This window comes from Chinchilla lanigera, unplaced genomic scaffold (assembly GCF_000276665.1).
Source record: "Chinchilla lanigera isolate Chin_1 unplaced genomic scaffold, ChiLan1.0 scaffold00025, whole genome shotgun sequence".
NCBI classification, from domain to species: Eukaryota; Metazoa; Chordata; class Mammalia; order Rodentia; family Chinchillidae; genus Chinchilla; species Chinchilla lanigera.
Window position 1 is genome coordinate 25059206 of NW_004955426.1, and position 19720 is coordinate 25078925.

The 19720-nt window shown below is 38.6% G+C and overlaps 1 protein-coding gene across 2 annotated transcripts in view; it reads right to left on the reverse strand.

Moving 5' to 3' along the window:
* Ttc33 (tetratricopeptide repeat domain 33) overlaps nucleotides 1-15959 on the reverse strand; it is a 57814-nt gene extending 41855 nt beyond the window's left edge. Inside the window, exons 1-2 of one of the 2 annotated variants that reach the window (XM_005386241.2) lie at nucleotides 15844-15959; nucleotides 10487-10708 (exon numbers count right to left, since the gene is read on the reverse strand). In XM_005386241.2, the coding sequence (XP_005386298.1) occupies nucleotides 10487-10708; nucleotides 15844-15872 (251 nt within the window). In that variant the 5' untranslated portion in view covers nucleotides 15873-15959. The other variant, XM_005386242.2, reaches the window with a different exon arrangement.
* Between the last annotated feature and the right edge of the window lie 3761 nt (nucleotides 15960-19720).

Genomic DNA, 19720 nt, shown 5'->3' on the forward strand with positions numbered 1-19720 from the left:
GCTGAGCTAAATCCCCAGCCCCACCTTTTTTGGAGGGGAGGGGCCTGACTTTTCATTTCTTAAGCATGCCTTTTGATAACTAAAAGTTTTAAGTTTTCATCAAATGACCATATATTTGTGAATAATTTCTGTTCCTTACATTCTTTCCATTCATATGTATATGTATGTGTCTTTCCATTAATATTGTAAAGGTACAACACTAAAAATACAGAAAGTTGAAATAATGTTGAAATAATGTAAGACAGAATGTGTTGAAATAATGTATGTTTTTGTTTCATAAAATTGTTTTGGCTACTCGAGATTCTTTGTACTTTAATGCAAATTTTACAGTAAGCTTGTCGATTACTATAAAAACAAACTTGCTGGGATTTTGATTGGAACTGCCTTGAGTTCACAACTTAGTTTGGCACAATTAATGTCTGCAAATAAACAAAATTTAATCTTCTGATCCATGGGTATGGTTTATATTTATCAATCTGTCTTCATAAATTTCAGCAATGTTTTATAGCTTTCCACATATGAATTGTATATACAACTATACTGCTGAAATTTTTCCTAATAATTTTGTGTTTGCGGATAGTACCGTAAATGGTAAAATTTCTTCAATTTGTTTTATTCTATTTTTGTTATGGATTTATAAGATTCCTACTATTTTTAATGGTTGCTCTATGATCAACAAATATTATTTCACATATAAGCACCTGATACCAATAAAGTTCCATTTATCCTTACTTGCTATTATACTTTTTACTCCTATGTAACTGTCCAAATCATTGCTACTGTTACTTTTTTGAGGATTTGAAAATGTAAATGAATAAATTTAAAGAAAAAAAAAGAAAATTCGTCTTCACACTTATCTACATGTTTATCATCTCCAGCACACTTCATTTTTGTTTGTTTGTTTAGATACAAATTTCCATCTGGTATTATTTTCATTCTAAAAGACCCTTTAACATATCTTCAAGTCCTAGCTTACTGATAACAAGCTATCTGAGCTTTTGTTTGTCTGATAAACATATTTTGCTTTTCTTTTGAAAGAAATATTTGCCTTATATAGTAGTCTAAATGGAAAGTTTTACTTTCTTGAAGAACTTAAATGATGTTATTCCACTTTCTCGCATACACCTCCAACTGAGTAATATTCTATATTCTGAAAATCATGTCCATGTTTGCAGCAGGATTAGTATTCCTTGGTGTTCCCAGTACTAACTGCAAGTAGCAGGAGTGGTAAAACAGGCCAATTTCTAGGCGGCATGGGACTCCTCTGAGGGTCAGCTCTGACTTGAGGACTACCCAAGGTCTTGCCCAACTTTCTTTAGATCAGACAACATAAGATAACTCCACCCAACCAGTCTTCCCCTTTCCACTCCTCTCCAAACATCATAGTCTGAAAGGCCTCCCAGATCTACTCAGCTCCCTCCCATTTTCTCTCATACAAGTCCCTTCATAAAATTGTACATGTTTACCTCACTGCTGCATCTGCTTTTAGAAAAACACAAACATATGTGTTAGTGTGATTCACTGTTTTTAATTGCAGATACTGTACTTTTCATCTCTAGATGTTCCAGTGTCTTTTTTATCTTTCATTTCCTTCCTCACTAGGTTCACATTTCCCTGTAAATTTCTTTTTTTTTAAGTAATAAATGTTTATTGAAAAGCAACTGTATGTCCACTTCACGGTGGCAAAAAAAAAAAAACTCCTATCATTTATAAGAGCCTTGAAATATAAAATAGTGATAAATCTCACCACAAAATTTATAAGAACTATATATGGAAAACTAGAAAGCATTACAGAGAAATTGAAGATTTTAAGAAACAGATTTTCAGGTGAAACACATGAAGATAACAATTTCCAAAAACTGATCTAGTACTCTAAAATTCCAGTTTTTTAAATTGGCAGGCTTTTCTCAAATTGATACGAACTCTAAAAGACTTGCAATCATTAAAACAATTTTGAAAAGCAAAAAAAAACTTTGGAAGGCTAACATGACATTATTTCTAGAATTAATATACATTTATAATATCTTATTTATTCTTTCAGCTTCTCACACTAAGGAGATAATATGATGTTTACTCATGTGAGTCTAATTTATTCCACTTATGAGTATGGGCTTAAGTTGCATCCATTTACCTATAAAAGTCTCCAGTTTATCTTTCTTTATGGCTGAGTAGTACTCCATTGTACAAAAAGACTACATTTTTTTTCTCTGTTCCTCGGCTGATGGACATTTGGGTTGTTTCCAAGATTTTACCATTACAAATTGTGCTGCTATAAACATGGCTGCACACATATCATCATAGTATGATGTTTTTAACTCTTCTGGGAAGATATCTACAAGGAGAATAGCTGGGAAAATGGGACCTCCAATCCTAATTTTTTGAAAAATCTCCACACCGATTTCCACAGTGGTTGTACCAGTCTACACTCCCACCAACAATGAAGAAGGGTTTCTTTTTCCCCACAGCCCTTCCAGCATTTGTTATTGGTTGATTTCTTGATGACAGCCATTCTTTCTGGGGTGAGATGGAATCTCAGTGTTGTTTTAATTTGCATCTCTCCAATGACCAGTGATACTGAACATTTTTTCATATATTCACTTGCTTTTTGTATTCCTTCACTTGAAAACTGTGTATTCATCACAGATGCCCGTTTTTGGACTGGGTCTTTAAATTTGGGATGTGACTTTTTTTGAGTTCTTTATATGTTCTCAATAGTAATCCTTCGCCTGAGGAACAGCTAGCAAACATTTTTTCCCACATTGTGGGTTGTCTCTTCACTCTGTTGGTGGCTTCTCTTGCTGTGCAAAAGCTTCTGAATAAGATGAGATCCCAGCTGTGGATTCTCTGTGGTAGTTCCTGTGCGATCAGGGCTTTATTCATAAAGTCTCTGCCTATACCAATACCTTCAAGAGTTTTACATATTTTACCTTCTGGCAGATTTAATGTTTCTGTTTTAATATTTAGATCTTTGATCCATTTTGATTTTAATTTAGTGCATTCCCTTTAAATTTCTATTCATAACTATATTATCATTTAACCTCTTTCTCTACTAGTCCTATCATTCATGCTACTTCTGAGCCTGTGTCTCCTGTTCATTAGTTAAAGCTTCAAACTTCTTGGCATACCTGGTAATGTTTTATTGGATACAAAATATTTTAACTATTATGCTGTTGACTAGAAAATGTTGGACCTGCTCTGGCAGGTAGTCAAAACATCTTGTGTGTCAGCTTGAACCCTTCAAAACCTGTTTTTAAACTTTGCAAAGCAGGCCTAAGTAACCTTTCTGTCTTGGTTACTTTTCTCTAGTTGCTGAGACAAAATACCATCGTCCAAAATGAAGGAAGGAAAGGTTTATTTAGCTTACAGTCTGTGGAGGTTTCAGTCCATACTTGGCTGGCTCTGAGGCAAAAGGTAGCAAAGCAACAAGAGCAAAGGGGGGAATGGCAGCCTAACAGCAAACAGCCAGAGCAAACTGGAGGAATGACCGCAAGCAGCTTCTTTCCTTGCCTTACTTTGTAAACAGACTACCCCCACCTAAGGGGCATGTAGCTCTCACCTAATCTCCATGCCCTCCTCCTCTTCCACAGGCTCAGGATGTATACAAAGTAAGTATCCTGGCTTCCTGCTGAGTCACTTAGCCAAACCTCTAGACTCCCCAAATTGACACAATGTTTCAACCATAACACTTTCCTTCATTGATAGTGTGGTCACTGTACTAAGGAACATCTTCTGTAGGGACTCCAGTTAATGTCCCTCAGGTGACCACTGAGGACATCACTCTGCATAGTTGGTGATTAAGTCTCTGTTCTGTCTGAACTCTGGGAATTGTTCAGTGTACAATTTCCACTTACATTACCTTGCCTTCGAAAATTCCTCTAACAGTTACACGGGTGAATTTCCAATAAAGTTTCAAAAGGATCTGTAAAGAGTTCTGGAATTTTTCTCAGACTGTCCCTCTTTTCTGGTATTCTGCTCCACAACTTCTAACTTCTTCTCAAGATCTGAATGCATCTCCTCAACTAAGCAGGATCAATGGGATCTGTTTAGTTTCTACCTACATGCGCTTATAGCATAGAAACTGCCAACACATACAAATTTAGAAAGCACACTGAGATCATCTGCTTTGCGTTCCTTCTCTTAAAAATCACAGCCCTGTGCTGATTATTGTCCAGTATCCGAAAACAATACCTTTTGTCCAGTTTTCTAGCTGTTTGGGACTATTCCAATATCCATCCTTTCATGGCTTCAGAAGGAAGTTCACATCTAAGGACCGTAAAGTCAAGTAAGATGTAACTCAGTGGTAAAGTACTCGCCTAGCATTGAAGAAGCCCTGGTTTCAATACCAAGCAGCACACACAAGAAAAGTAAATATAAACATAAATAATTTCAAAAAACTACACTTAGTTTTTGAAGTACTTTTGTATTCATCATCAGACTTCAACCTCACAAGAACTTATGAAGCAAACATCACTGCAAGTAAAAAAAAAAATTAAACCAAGGTCACAAAGCAATTAAGATTATAATAGAGATATTATATTAATAGTTACAATAACTTGAAAACATGGGCATAGGCTTTCTGAAAAGAACCAAAATTATACAAGAAATACCATCAAGAGGAAACAAATGGTGGGCATGGTGTTGTACACCTGTAATCGCAGTACTCATGAGTCTTAGGCAAGAGGACTGCAGCAACTTTGAAGCCAGCCTGGGCTACACAGTGAGTTCTACACCAGCCTCAACTACATAGTGAGACCCTGTCTCAAAAAGCGAAAACAAAAACAAAACTAAACTAAAAGAATTATCAAATGAGACTTTATTAAATTAAACCGCTTCTGCACATCAAAAGAAGTAACAGAGTGAAAAGACAACCTATAAAATGGGAAAACATTTTTGCCAGCTACTCCTCAAGTAGAGGATTAATATTTAGAATACACAAAGAACTCAAAAAAAATTAGATCCCCCAAAATAAAAGACGCAATCAAAATATGGGAAACTGAAATTAATGGACATTTCTCAGAAAAAGAAATACAAAAATGGCCAATAAATTTATGGAAAAAAAATGTTCAACACCTCTGGCTATTAGAGAAATGCAAATTAAAATAACACTCAGATTCCATCTTACTCTAGAAAGAACAGCTATCATCAAGAAATCCAGTAACAAATGCTGATGAGCCTGCAGGGAAAAAAAGAACGCTTCTGTATTACCGGTGGGGATGTAAACTATGGTAATATAACCACTAAGGAAATTAGTATGGAGAGTCCTCAAAAAAACTAAAAGCAGAAATTCCAGTTTACTCAGCTATTCTCCTTCTAGGTATTGTCCAAAAGACTTAAAGACATCATATTACAGTGATACATGCATACTCATGTTTACAGCAGAAAAACTAAATAGTTAAATCTTAGAAGCAGCCTGTATGTCCATCAACAGATGAATGGAGAGAGAAAACGTGGTATTCATACACAATAGAGTACTATTCTCCAATAAAGAAAGATTTATTGAAAAACAGATGCACCTTTCTGTTATTTGTAGAAAAACAGATGTACCCTGAAACCATAAAAGTGAAATAAATCAGACACAAAAGCTCAAGTATTTCCAGGGATGGTGGTACATGCCTGTAATCCCAGCATTCGGGAAGCAGAGGCAGGAGGATCGCTGCAAGTTCGAGGTCAGCCTGGGGAACACAGTGAGTTCAAGGCAAGTCTAAACTACACAGTGAGACCCTGTCTCAAAAACACAAAAAACAAAGCTTAAATATTACATGGTTCCTCTTACATGAGAAACCCGAAGTACCGTATAAATAAAGAGAAAAATAAAAGATAGATAACAAAAAACATATAGATAATAGGTAAAACAGATGGGAGAATGAAGAAGGAAGGGAAAAGGACATAAAAAAAGAATTAAGATATGTTATGCACATGTACCAATTCAATAAATGTAATCATTATGTACTGCAAACAACTAATAAAAGCAGTAATACTAAATGTTAGTACTCAGGAGTACTGATTATGCGGCACGCATCACATTAAGTATATTTATTACATATGTAAATTTGTTTCGTAAGTACACTGTGAGATATTTTTTTGAAGGAAACTTAAACATAAGCTGAAAAACTTGCCTAACATTACAAAGTCAGAAAAGAAAAAAGAAAAACAAAACAAAACAAAGTTAGTAAAAAGCAGACCCAGAACAAGGGCCATTAAAACTTACTGTTTCTTTCCTGTAATATAAAGCCACCTTACACAACATAAGTTGAAGATGAGGGGATAGGGACAGTATGTGAACCAGAAGAGGGCAACTATTCTCAAGTGCCACATTCTCATGTTGGAAAGAGGGACAGGAAAGTTTTTCCCAATGGCCTTTTGTGGTTAGGGTATTAAATAAAACAATGATATTCTCAGAACACTGTATTCTAACTTAGAGTTTTAAAGTGTATATTCTAGGGCTTGAGATGTCGTTCAATAGCACAGCACTTGCTTAGATGCACCCACTCCTCAATTAAATCCCCAGTACCACTACACAAAGAGTATATTTTATAGATAAAGTGCAGTCAGTAGTAGTTAACTTACAAAAACCTATTCACCCTGAACAGCCAAAGAGTGATAGTTTTATAAATATTTATTGAAGGCCTACTAAGTGTTACAAAGTATTTTAAGAGCTGAAGATATAGTACAACATGCCAGGTAACATCCTCACTGTCCTTGGCTCACATTTCTACATAAGAAAAATAAGTAACAAAAATAAGTATCTAAGTGATGTATGTAAGTGATAAGTCACAAGGCAACTTACCACCCCACCCCCCCAGGGGATTTAAGCTCTTTTATTAAGGAGCTAATAAAAACTCCTTCCTCTTCACCTGTTCCCCTCCAGTTTCCCTCAACAAAAGCCAACCCCGCCCTCATCCCCCTTGGCAAAACCAGACATTCAACTCTGAGGAAGGACACCTTCTGCTCGGGCTGTTCTGACCCATGGACACCCTCTCCCCCGGAAAACACCCTCCCTGAAAAAAAGCTTAAAAACCCCATGCTTTGCTCAGCTAGGGACTGTCCTAGTTCACTGAGCAGCCCGCCTTGTCGCTCTAACCGCCAATGAAGACTCCTCTTGTGTCAGAAGGTCTGGTCTGGTTCTGTGTCGGTCTCGCCCGATCATATCACTAAGGTAACTTCAAAAATGGGGAAATGCTAGAGAAAATGGAACGGGACAATAACAGAGAAAGAAGGAGCATGACAGCGCTACTTCCAAAAGGCTAATCACAAAGGAACTTACTGAAAATATGTGAGCGAAGATCTGGACAGGAAGACCGACTCCAGAAAACAAGAGGAAAGAGTTTTCAGACAGATTCACAACGCAAAATTTTGTAAGAATTGTGTTGACAAAAACAAGGAAAGTCAATATAACTGAAATGCAGTGAAAATGAGAGCAGTTTAAGATGAAGTTAATTGATAGGGACTAAGTTTTATTTCTTTAACTTCACTATTGCTCATTATATTACTGTCAATCAGTTGATCATTTCCATCCATATTTTACGGATGTTTTGAAGGTGATTTCATAAATTTGGAAAATTTACAATTGTCTCCACCTTATTATCAACTATTGTTTCTATTTTTGTTTGGCTTAGAATAGCCAAATAATCAATTCTACTAGATTCTTTTAATTCTGTTTAGTTACTTTCTAAGCTGTGTGTTTATTATTTCAAAACAAATTGCTAACGACCAAAAAACTTAATCATCCCACAGGATTTTCCATTCAAAACACAGCATCCAATCCGAATGATTTTAGTGAAATGACTCAATGTTTTAATATGCAGGCAGAAAACAAGTCATTTGTTTATCTGCAAAGCTGATATCTATCCTCCACCACAAGAAATTCAGAGAAAATCCCATGGCAATAATGTCATAGCTTTTCCCTAGACTAGGGTGGTCTACAAAAGAGGCAAAAACAACAAAGCTAATGAACTTTCAACAGGTATTTACAGGAATGTCTAAAGATATTTTATGGATGTTTTGAAGGTGATTTCATAAATTTGGAAAAATTACAATTGTCTCCATCTAATTATCAATCTTGCAAAATTCTGTAAGAGAAAAATCATTAGCCTAAATGACCATAACTGAGAACTCAATTAGGCTGTTAAGATGTTAACTGATCTCAACTGGTATATTTCATTCCAAATTGAAGATGACAATACGGTATAGTATAAGCAATGTTTTACGTTTTATATTAAAATATAACATTATACCGGGCATGGAGGTACATGCCTGTAATCCCAGCACTCCAGAGGCTGAGGCAGAAGGATAGCTGAGAGTTCAAGACCAGCCTGGGCTACAAAGTGAGCTCAAAACAGCCTGAACTGCACAGCCAGACCCTGTCTCTAAAAGAAAAAAAAAAAAAATATATATATATATATATATATATATATATATATATAAAACATTATCCAAAAATTAAAAATAAAAACAGATCTAGAAACTAGTATGTCCATCCCTCAACTTCGATTCACTTATGACAAAAACAACTGACAAGAAATCTTACAAACACTTACAGGTTCAAAAAATGTTTTTTAAAAATAGAAAAGGAACAAAGAAAAATGTTTTTCCCTTAATACTATTTCTTTCCTTTTAATTTTTCAAATTTTTCAATATCATATGAAAGATACAAATCAACAGCATACAGGCTTGATTTTACATCTCTGAATGAGCTAAATAGTATTTTCTCCCCACCAAAGCCCTACTCAGATAATGTTCCTGGAGGTATAGTTCTGTAGCACAGCACATTTAGCTGGTGCAAAGCACTGAGTTCCACATACACTAATTTACACATGTGCACATGCACGCACACGCGCACACACACACTACTTGATCATACATGTGTCTTCTAAAACATATATATTTAATTCAAATATATCAACAATTCTTATACCGTCTTTTTGTTTGGCTTTGTTTTTCTGGGGTGTGTTATTTTGTTTTTTGGTATTTTTTTGGCAGTGGTGAGGCCTTCACATATGCTAGGAAAGAGCTTTATCACTGAGCTATATCCCCAGCTCTCCAGTAATGGTTGATACATCGTGTCAACTTGAGAAGTTTAGAAGTTTAACTAAGAGACTCAGCAGGGAGCCAGGGTCCTCACTTTGTAAACATCCTCATCCTGTGCAACAGAAGAGTATAGGCACTGAGTGAGCGCTACACACACCCTAGGGGCTGGCAGCCGGCTTACAATATAAGTGAAGAAAAGAGGCTTCTCCCCTCTTGCACTACTACTGCTTTTGCTGTCTCATGCCAGTTTGAACTGTTGCCCCTGTGCCATGCCACTCTGCCTTGGAGCCAGCTGATTACAGACTGAAACCTCTACAAACTGTGAGCTACATAAACCTTTCCTTCCTTAATTTTGGGAGTCAGGTATTTTGTCTCAGCAATGAGAGAGAAAAGTAACCAAGAAAACAGATATCAAACACAGCAAACAGACATAGGTACCATGTCTTTCCAATGGTTGCTCCATAGAAGGTGCTCTAACATTACCTCCCAATATGAAGAAACATAAAGAACATAATAATACAAATTTGTAAAGTCCTTCCCCACCATAGGTTATAAAGGTACTCTTCAGTATTTTCTTCTAGTAATGGTACAATTTTACCTTTTACATTTAGATCTTTAATCTCTCTAGACCCAATCTTCATATGTGGTATTAGTACAGATCCAGTTTTACTTTCCTCTACACAGTAATCCAGTTTTCACAACATAATATACTGAACAATTTGCCTTTTCTCTACTGCTTTGTGGCAGAAAGATTTTCAGTATCATCCAAAGCTAAGTACAGGAAGGTAAAAGGGGATTTAAAACATTAGAAATAGAGGAAAGAAACAAAAGGGAAAAGAACCAGGTATATACAGAAGTTTAAGAGCTTACCAAAGGAAGGATAATGAATAAATGAAGTTATTGTCAAATTACCTGATAATTTAACTTATTTACTAATGTATATAAGCAGTAAATAGCAAAGGATAACTAGGCTAATTTTTAAAGTGCATATGCCCTCAAAACAGCTCAGGAAATGCTTAATTTATGTCATATAACATCATTAGCAGTTTCCAGAGATAAAACCACCCTCCAGTAACCACTAAGATGGTTTATATTTCACGTAGCATTTACTCTTGTTTAAACTGAACAAAAATGAAAATAAACTAGAGATGTTATAAGGATCTAGAAGACTATTTTCTAAACTTTTTTTTTTTTTGGTTTTTCTCCGGTACCAGGAACCGAACTCACGACCTTGCGCTTGCCAGGCAGGCGCTTTGCCACTGAGCTAAATCCCCAGCCCCTCTAAACTTTCATTTTCCCTGAAAATGGGAATTTTCAAGTCACTTTAAAATATCTTTACCAGTTTAGCACCTACACCAGATTTTTTAAAACATGAATTTAGTTCATTACTCTTTATACCATTAATGACAATGATACAAAAATGTAAACTATTCCCCACAAAAAACCTATAAAACCATACCTTTTATTTTCAGCCAAACTGGCCCCTTCATCCTTTAACTGTTTACTTTTCTCAGCACAGCCTTCCAGGAGAACTTCCTTCCTGCGTTTAATGGCGTGAAGCCAGTTCCCATCGTCGTTCTCAACCACATCCTTCTCATCAGCAGCTTCAGCTTCAAACTGCTGGGAAGTGGCCTTGGAGACCTTCTCACCAATCTTCCTCTTCCACCCAAAGGAAGCCATTCTGGAAAATTACAAAGAAATTCAATTTGGCCTTTTATAAAAGTATAAATAAATGAACTAATAGGTGAGTAAGGAATAACGGATAAGACTATCACCATTTTTTAACCACTAGTTAATGGACCTAGGCAATTATAGTGCTACTAAATCACAAAGACCACTGGACATTACACATTACTGCACCTCCTGAGAGAAGTAGCACACCATCACAAAGTACCTCGAAAATAGTCCCAAATCAGATCAGGCCTCTACCAGTTTACAAGAAATACTGGTTAAGCATGCACAAAAACATTTCAGAGATGCAGGCAGTAGAAAATTAAAGAAAAATAAAACTGGCTTCCTCATGAAATAAACTGCTATAGAAAGAGGGGGGAATGAGAAGAAACACAAAATCTTCTAGATTAAGAGAGACTTAAGAGGGGCTGGGGACTTAGCTCAGCAGCACAGTGCCTGCTGGCAAGCACAAGGTCGTGAGTTCAATTCCCAGTACCAGAAGAAAAAAAAAAAAAAAGAAGAGAGAGAGAGATTTAAGAGAAAAACTAACCAAACACAATGTGGAGCTCTTGTTTCAGTCTCAATTCAAAAAAGCCAATGATGATAAAGCATTTATGAAGAAGCAAAATCAGAACACTGATTTGCTATTTGACAATACTAAGACATTACTGTGATATTTTTGGCATGATCATAGAACTATGACTGTTCATAAAAGGAACTCTTTTCTGAGCCTATTAGGGAAGATGAAAGAAAAACAGGGGAGGGAGGAAAAGAGGGTACCAGAGGATAATAGGGGTAGATATCGATGTATGAATATGCCACAATGAAGTCAATTACTCTGTACTATTAATATGCACTAATAAAAAAAAAACACTAACTCATAAACCCTAAACAAAAACTTGCCTTTTAGAAACATACTGAAATGTTTCATCATGAAAATACCTAGGAATTGTTTCAAAGTTATAAGGGTGGAGAGCACAGTAGAGGAGTAGAAACTGATGAAAAAAGATTAAACTGGTAACAGATGAAACTGAGAGATGCGTATATATAATTCATTGTAGTTCTCTTTCCCTTGTTGAAACCTTCCATAATTTAAAAAAAATAAAAAAAAAACTTTAGAAGATGTAAGCCTGATAAGTGACTTAATTCACAGAACTACTAGGTAAATCAAAAAATAAGAGATGTTAAACTGCTTGGTAAATCTGTAATAATATACAAAAGTAAATAACAATAAAAAAGGGTAAGTGATAGAACCAAATTAAAGAAAATGCTGGAAGTATTTAACTAACATTTATTTAGAGAAGGGATTAACTGATGGACCCAAGAATTTACTAGTTGCATAGATGGACTTCAGAATACTGCAGCATGATTAAAACTGTTTATAAATGTTTTATATTCTGTGAGCATTTTGGAGAGAATATCTAAGCTTTTGTCCCATTCTTAAAAGAGACTGTAATCCCAAGGAGAACATGGTAAACTGAGTGGCCAACTTAACGGCAAAAAAAAGGAACCACTCCAATGATTTTGTGGGGTGTAACGGTGCACGCCTGTGATCCCAGCAGTTGGCAGGCTAAGGCAGGAGGGTCGCCAAGAGTTTGAGGCTTCCCTGGGCAACATGAGCAAGTTCAAGACATGTGTGAACTACACAGTGAGAACCTGTCTTCAAACAAACAATGAACCAGAGAGACCTTTTTGGAACTATCAAAGAATGAGCATTATGAGTAAGGGAAAGAGAAAAATGAAATAGTAAAAATGTTCCAACAAATATCAAGGTTTTGGGGGGCTTGTTTGTTTTTTGAGAATGGGTCTTGCTATGTAGCCCAGGCTGGCCTCTAACTTACAGTAGTTCTCCTGCCTCAGCTTCTTAAATGCTGAAATTACAGGTATGCATCACCATACCCAGCCTAGATATCAAGGTCTTTATCACTGACATATGTGACTGAAGTCAAATACATAGAACTGGAAGGAAAGGAACGAAAAAACAGAAGGTCGGATGTGGTGGCACATGCCTGTAATCTCAGCACTTGGGAGGCTGAGGCAAGAGGACTGCTTCAAGTTCAAGGCCAGCCTAAACTGCATAGTGAAACTCTGTCTCAAAAAGACAAAAAATTTTAAAAAGTAAAAAATAGAAGTGGCCGTGAGATCATCCACATGGAAAAGCTCAAAATAACAGTGGGATATGGAAAGTGAAGAAAACTGTGTATCATGGGACCTACGTTCTAAAGAATAAGACCAAGTACCAATAAATCACAGGACTCAAGAAACAGGTTAAATGTGTTAAAGACTTGGTCACCAGCCTGTGGCATTAGGGGAAGGTAGTGAAACCTTTCAGAGGTGGAATTGAGGGGGAGGCAGCCAGACCATTGCCGATATGCCCTCAAAGAGAATATTGGGATCATAGCTCCTCCTTTCTCTCTTTGCTTCCTTGGCTACCATAAGGTAAGAGACTACTCCTCCAAGCCTTCTGGTTATCATAATATACCACTTCAGGACAGGCCCCAGAGGGGCCTGAGCCAACCATGAACCAAAATAAACTTTTACTCCTTATGAAAAAGAACAAGAGAAAAGTAAAAGCAATATATAATCTAATACAAGTAAAGCAGATGCTTTCCATGGGAGCAGTACGTTTTAGTAAAACCTGGAAATGTAACTAATTATAAATTGTATTAAGGAACTAGGATAATGCAAACTCCCCAGACCTGTCATAACATGGGGGAATGAGTTTCCTCTGTGGATAACTACATGTATCCGAAGGGAAGCACTGAGAAATGGGTGAAAATGGAAGGGTGGACAATGGACCACAACTGCAGAGACACAGACTGAAGACAACTTGGAAGACTGTATCTTACAAAAGCCTCCCAGGGTATCAGGTAAGACATGATTAAGAAGAAATCTTGTATTTATTGCTGTCACTAAAGGTAACAAGAATAACAACTAAATTCTATGGCTTCAAGTTTCCAAACCGAACTTTGTTTCTATATTAGCAACCTGGAACACCAGGCAGTGTAATAGCTCTATTAATAGAAAGAGAAGCCTGGGGTATTTACTGAAGGCAAATTACATCCGAAATCACGGACATGTCTGTTGATTATTAGAAGCAGGGGTTAGGATGGAGAGGAATACAAACATCAGATATGTATTTTTTAAAAATTAACAGGTTATTCAGACTCCCACTACGCCTGCCTCTCTTGCAACCTAAACCACTGTTATAACTGCTTAAGATATGGCCATCAACCATGAATAAAAAAAACCACAAACTGTTGCTTCAGGTGTGTCATTATCTCCCTGCCACCTTCCACCCTCAGGCCCCAAAATTCCTTGAGATCAGAGTGCAGAGGCCAGGACAGAATAAAGCTGTAAAGGTACACCTGGCCTGATCACACAAGAAACTGACGTTTCACTTGAAGTAAAGGTCAAGAATAGATTCCTTGCAGACAAAACAGAAGTTAATACAGAGTGAAAAGTATAGGAAAGGTCAAGGATGGAAGGAAACAAAGTGAGGGATTTCAGGCCCCAAAGCCACATATTCCTCAGGGAAATAGAAAGCAGTCATCTGTTCAAAGTAAAGGAAAAATAAATGGATCTGAGTACCTGAGAAAAAATGAAAAAAAAAAATATGAAAGTCACCACAGAGATCAGGAAACATGCAAACAATAAGCAAGGAGTAGAGACTGCAAACGGTATCAAGGGCCTACTGAGATTAAAAGCATAAATCTGTTACCAATGCCATTTACAATTTTATACTCAAAACTGTCTGGAGACGACAGTACAGTCAATTATACCACAGTGTAAGTACTACAAGAGTAATCAAAGGATTCTGTGTCTCAGAATGGACATTTTAGGCGCTACAAAGGACTTAAATTTTAGTGAATAAAAGTTAATGAGGCTTAAAGAATATATACAAAACTTCCCCCAAGGAAAATTTAATGCTGACTTGATTCAGATAGCTTAAATGGTGCAGAGGAGAGAGTGGAGAATAACTATTAGCGGTCTGGGAGTCTCTTGGGCGAGTAAAACACTCTTTACTCATGACAGTGACACCACTCTGCGAACATACTAAGAGCGAATGAACTGTACACTTTAAAAGATTGAATTCTATGACACGTCAATTACATTTCAATAAAGCTTTTTAAAAAATATAAAAGTGGTATGAGTTCATTGTCTGAGATTAATTTTATCTGAACACAAAATTAAAATTTGTTTAAAAGAAGCTTTCCTAAATCTATAATTAGATACACAAGACACCAACATCCTACCCTTAACTTTTCACCAGGATAAGAAAACGTAACACAATCATACAGGTTTCACATTAAATTCGTGAAACCAAACAAATCCAACACTTTCTACACAATTATATTGATGAGAGCCAAAAAAAAAACTTCTAAACAATGACGTCGTATTCCAAATTCCCGTATTGGTACATTAATCTCTACGGTAGGCAATCGATAAATCGATGCCTGACATTTTACCCAGCAACAAGCTGTCGTGTGCTTTTGCAGGGTAAAACGCCTTGCTTCTCCTGACTGCGTCTGAGGATGCAACATGCAAGGCGAAAAACCACTGCAAGGCCTTCTGGGTAAAGAGATGCTTCGGAGGTGAAGAACCGAAGAAACCCCCAGCAATGCCACCGCAAGAGAAACCAGTGCGGGCCCTTCTCTCCACCAGCCAACAACAGTAAAAGCGTTCGTAAGGTCAAAGCTCATAAAGGCCGCCCCGGACGCCCCCTGCGAGCGCAGCGACTGGCCTCGCCCTCCCCTCCGCGCAAAGCAAAGCAAACTCGCGGCGGCGATGCAAGGGTGGGCCCGACCGCAGACGCGCTCGTCTCCAGAGACCAACCTCAGCACCCGGCTCTCTCAGGCCTCTAAAGCTCCTTGCTTTTCTCGCCACAACACCCAGCGCCTCCTTCCCCTCCTCCTCTCTGGCTTCCAGCGCAGACGCGCCAGCCACAGAGACCTGCTACCCGGTGGCTCAGTGTTTACATTCCGCTTGCCCTTTGGTCACCGGAAGCGGAAATCACTCCTGACTTATTACAACACCATCCTGTGTTTGCTGCCGGTCTCCTGAGAAACAGGGGAGCCACATGGAGGCGTCCGAACAGCCCAGAGGAAGTGGGTAGAAGAATGGAGGGTTCAGAGCGTTCCTCACCCGACAGTGCTCGCTCCAGGACCACACATCCCAGAAGTATTGCGGTGCCCCACCGCATTGCCTTCTGGGACTTGTAGTCGCGGCCACTCGGCCCGGACTGCACGCCAACGAGCGCCAGAAGCGAAAAGCGCGCGGGCGCCGCCTTGGCGCAGCGCGGGAAGTGCGGCTGCGCGGACTGCGGAGCCGGCGCCGCGTACGGTGGGGTGTAAGCCTGTGGTAAAACGAGGCGGGCCGGGTTGGGGATGCCGGCGTGGAGCGTCCAAAGGATTAGCAAGGAGTGCCGCACCAGAGGGGTTTAGCGGTTAGTCAGCGAGGCCAACCCGATGCGCGCAGTTAAAACTGGATGGAGAAAGGTTTGAAACAGGAAGGTCGTGGCTGAACTGTGGGCTGCAGGGGGTAATTAACAAATTCGCTGGACCCAGGGGAGGGAATTACGACCTGAGAGCGGCCGTAGGTCGAGTCTTGACACCAGGCGGGCAAATGTTAATCCAGGTGTGTGTTTAGGAGACAGAAACGTTAAGCGTCGTAACTATTCGTGCAGCCGCTGTGCAAGGGGAAGCCCCGAGCCTGGTCGCAGAGCGGCGCGCCGATGGACGTGCGCGCCGGGGTAGTTCCGTGCTGGGGAGAAGGGCTGTCCTGGGGGTGAGAGCGTAGAGTCCTCAGAAAGTGCGTCTGCTGCGTCCCGGAGGGCCTGTCTCCCGGAAACGCACATGTGCGGCCCGTCACAAACTGAAGCACGTGCTTTCTCCCTGGAGCGTTTATTTAGGACCTAGAAACCAGTTATTCAGACTTGCGCATTTGCCAGGCCCTGCCTTGAAGCGAGTAAAGAGAGACTGTTTCTTCAAGAAACAATCGGTAGTGTGTTACCAAGATAAAACTGAAGATTTTAAGATGTTACGGTTCTGGAAAAATTGTACTCACCATAATGATAATGATGTTAACCGCTGCCCAATACTTGCAGTTAATAATGATATTGATTGTCAGGTGTGATTCGTCATAGTCTGATGAAACACGCACTAACATTTGTAAGAGCTAAGTGACCCAGTTTGGGGGGTTCTTTTGTTTGGTTGGTTTTTTGAGACAAGGTCTCCATATGTCGCTCCGACTGGCCTTAAACACAGCGTAGCCTATGCTGGCCTCGAAGTCTCAGCAGTGCCCCTACCGCAGCCGCCCGAGTGCTGGGATTACCTTACCCGCGCGCACTACCACACGCAGCTGTGGGAACCAGTGTTTTCAAAATAATCAAAATGGTTTGGGAGCCAGCATCCAGCGACCCCGCCTCCGGGCATTCATCCTCTTGTGCAGTTGCTGCCCATGTTGTACCACACTACTTAGGGAACAGAACAGAAGTGGTATGACTTACATTATAAAAGGCACTAAGGTGATGACAGTGTTTCATAATCTGGATAGAGGTCTACAAAGCCCATGTAAACCTGAACCATTAAAAATTCAGAGCCAAATACTGTACTTAGGATTTGTGCACTTTTCTGCAAATAGTGCTTTCGTAGCAGGCATGTGAGAGCATAGTTTAGGGCCGGGCATGGTGGCGCACGCCTGTACTCCTAGCACTGGGGAGGCTGAGGCAGTAGGATCTTTGGGAGTTCAAGACCAGCCAGGGCTACAACGTGAGCTCAAGACCAGCCTGAACTACATAGCGAGACCCTGTCTCAAACAAACGAACAAAAAGAGCATAGTTTAAAATGAGTAACTGTTGCTTTAGGCTGTGTCCCTTTTCTAGGATTCTTCCCTAAATCTCTGGACTAATTTAAACTTGATCCCCTCTACTCCATTAAAGGTTTCCTCCCGTGAAGTTTTACACTTCACCCACCACTTTTTTTCCTTATGTGATCACAGATTAACCTGTGGTTCTATGTAATACATTCCTGTGCTGTTCTTTGACATGAACATCTCCCAAATTGGTAAAATATTCTAAATATATCATTGTTGGCATTTACAATGAATAAAAGTTCATTCTTTTACAATAAGTAGAACAGTTCAACAGGTACTTTTTTCAAATAAAACAATTTTGTGTACAAATTCATACAAAGGAAATACCCGTGATGGTGTTCCTCAGAAGAAAAACCTATTCTATTTGTACCACTCTTTAGCCGTACTGTCGTTTTAAAGACTTAGAATGCCAAAGATATAGCAAAAGTCCTACCCAATACTGGTTCGTAGATTAAAGATTTAGTACTGAAGTCTAACTGCAGTGGTGTGACTGTGGTAGTTAGCATGGAGAGTCCGTTGGAGGGGCTTTGGGATCCACCTGGAGGATTGGGACACAGTGCTGGGTGTGTCTGGGGGGGTCACAAGGGCATGGCCTTGGAGTCTGTAGCTGGTCTCGTTTCCTCTCTGCACTGTTTGCTTCTGCTTTGAAGCCACCATGAACTAAGAAGCTTTGCTACACCACGTTTCTGCCTTGTAACCAATGGACCTGGGCTGAATCCCCTGAAACTGAGCTAAATTAAACCTCTCTTCCTTTATGTTGCAGATATGGGTATTTTGTCCCAGTGAAAGGAAAGTGACTGATACAGGCAGGATTCTAAGCAAATCCACTGTTAGCTACTGATAAACAGTACCTACTTTTTGTTTTTTTATAATACCTGTGAATATTTTTGTTTAGATGCTTGATTTCTAGATGGAATTAAAACGAATTTAGTTGAGATAAAAACAGTATTTTGAGTACTCAAATGTGGTCAAAAGCCAGGCATAGTGGCTTACGCCTGTAAGCCCAGCATTTGGGAGGCTGAGGCAGGACTGCTGCCAAGTTCAAGGCCAGCCTCAACTGCATAGTGAAACCTTGTCTCAAAAAGACTAAAAAATAAAAAATAAATAAAATTTGGTCAACCACTATATTCTTAGGTATATTGTTAAGAAAGGTAAAAATACATTCAGCCATGAACAACCCCATCCGCAGTTGCTATTTAGTTTTCCCAGAGGTTAAACAGAGAAAGACATTACACCAAAATGAAAAATGAAGTTTTTATTATGCCATCTTTCTGAATTAAGGTACTTGAAATTGTGTACTCCAGTCAAAACATACATAAACCACAAAGATTGATTTCTACTCTACCAGCAACTTACAATTTCACCGTATGTGGAATCTCATCTTGTCAGGAGAATGCACCATGGAAGTGAGATTTATATTTTGGGCGGGGAGGTAGAGGAGAAGAAAAAACTTTTTAGACACCACACATTTTTCTTTAATTCCAAAGGTGCCACTTGGAAAATAGATGCACGGACCCACATCTAGCCACAGCCCACCATGCATTAATTGTGAACAGTATCATCACAAAATCAAAAATGGCACCACAGCTGGGGGGGGGAGGGGAGAATTTCATATAAAATTATCTAATACTCTGAAAATACTACAAAAGCATTTTAAGAAAAAATATAATCAAAGTAAAAGCAATAATGTTTACTTCAGTGAAATTATTTTAAATTAGATATATTAAGCTCCCATAATATGCCCCAACCTGGTAGAAAAGTTCCTCTCAGTGAGAAATCAGTTTTAATGGCAAAATTTTTACATATCAGTAAAATCTGTTATATTTAAAACTGTGTCTACAGTACATTTCTGGCAAAAACCTTATACATCTTTCAGTTGTCAAGACAAAGTAAAAATATGGTTGCATAAAATCACAAAAAATATAAATTGCTGAAAAAGATAATAAAAAAGATTAAAAATCATTATAGTGACTCCCCTTACATCTTCAGTATTAGTAAGAATTTGCAAATTACAGTTTGTGAAAATTCTGTTGCAACCTTGACATACTTGACCAAAGTGATCATTTCAAATATCCTAGCTTAAAAAAGAATGTACTGCAGTAGTCTGCAATTATCAAACTCTTTGTATAAGTGCAATATTTGAATACCT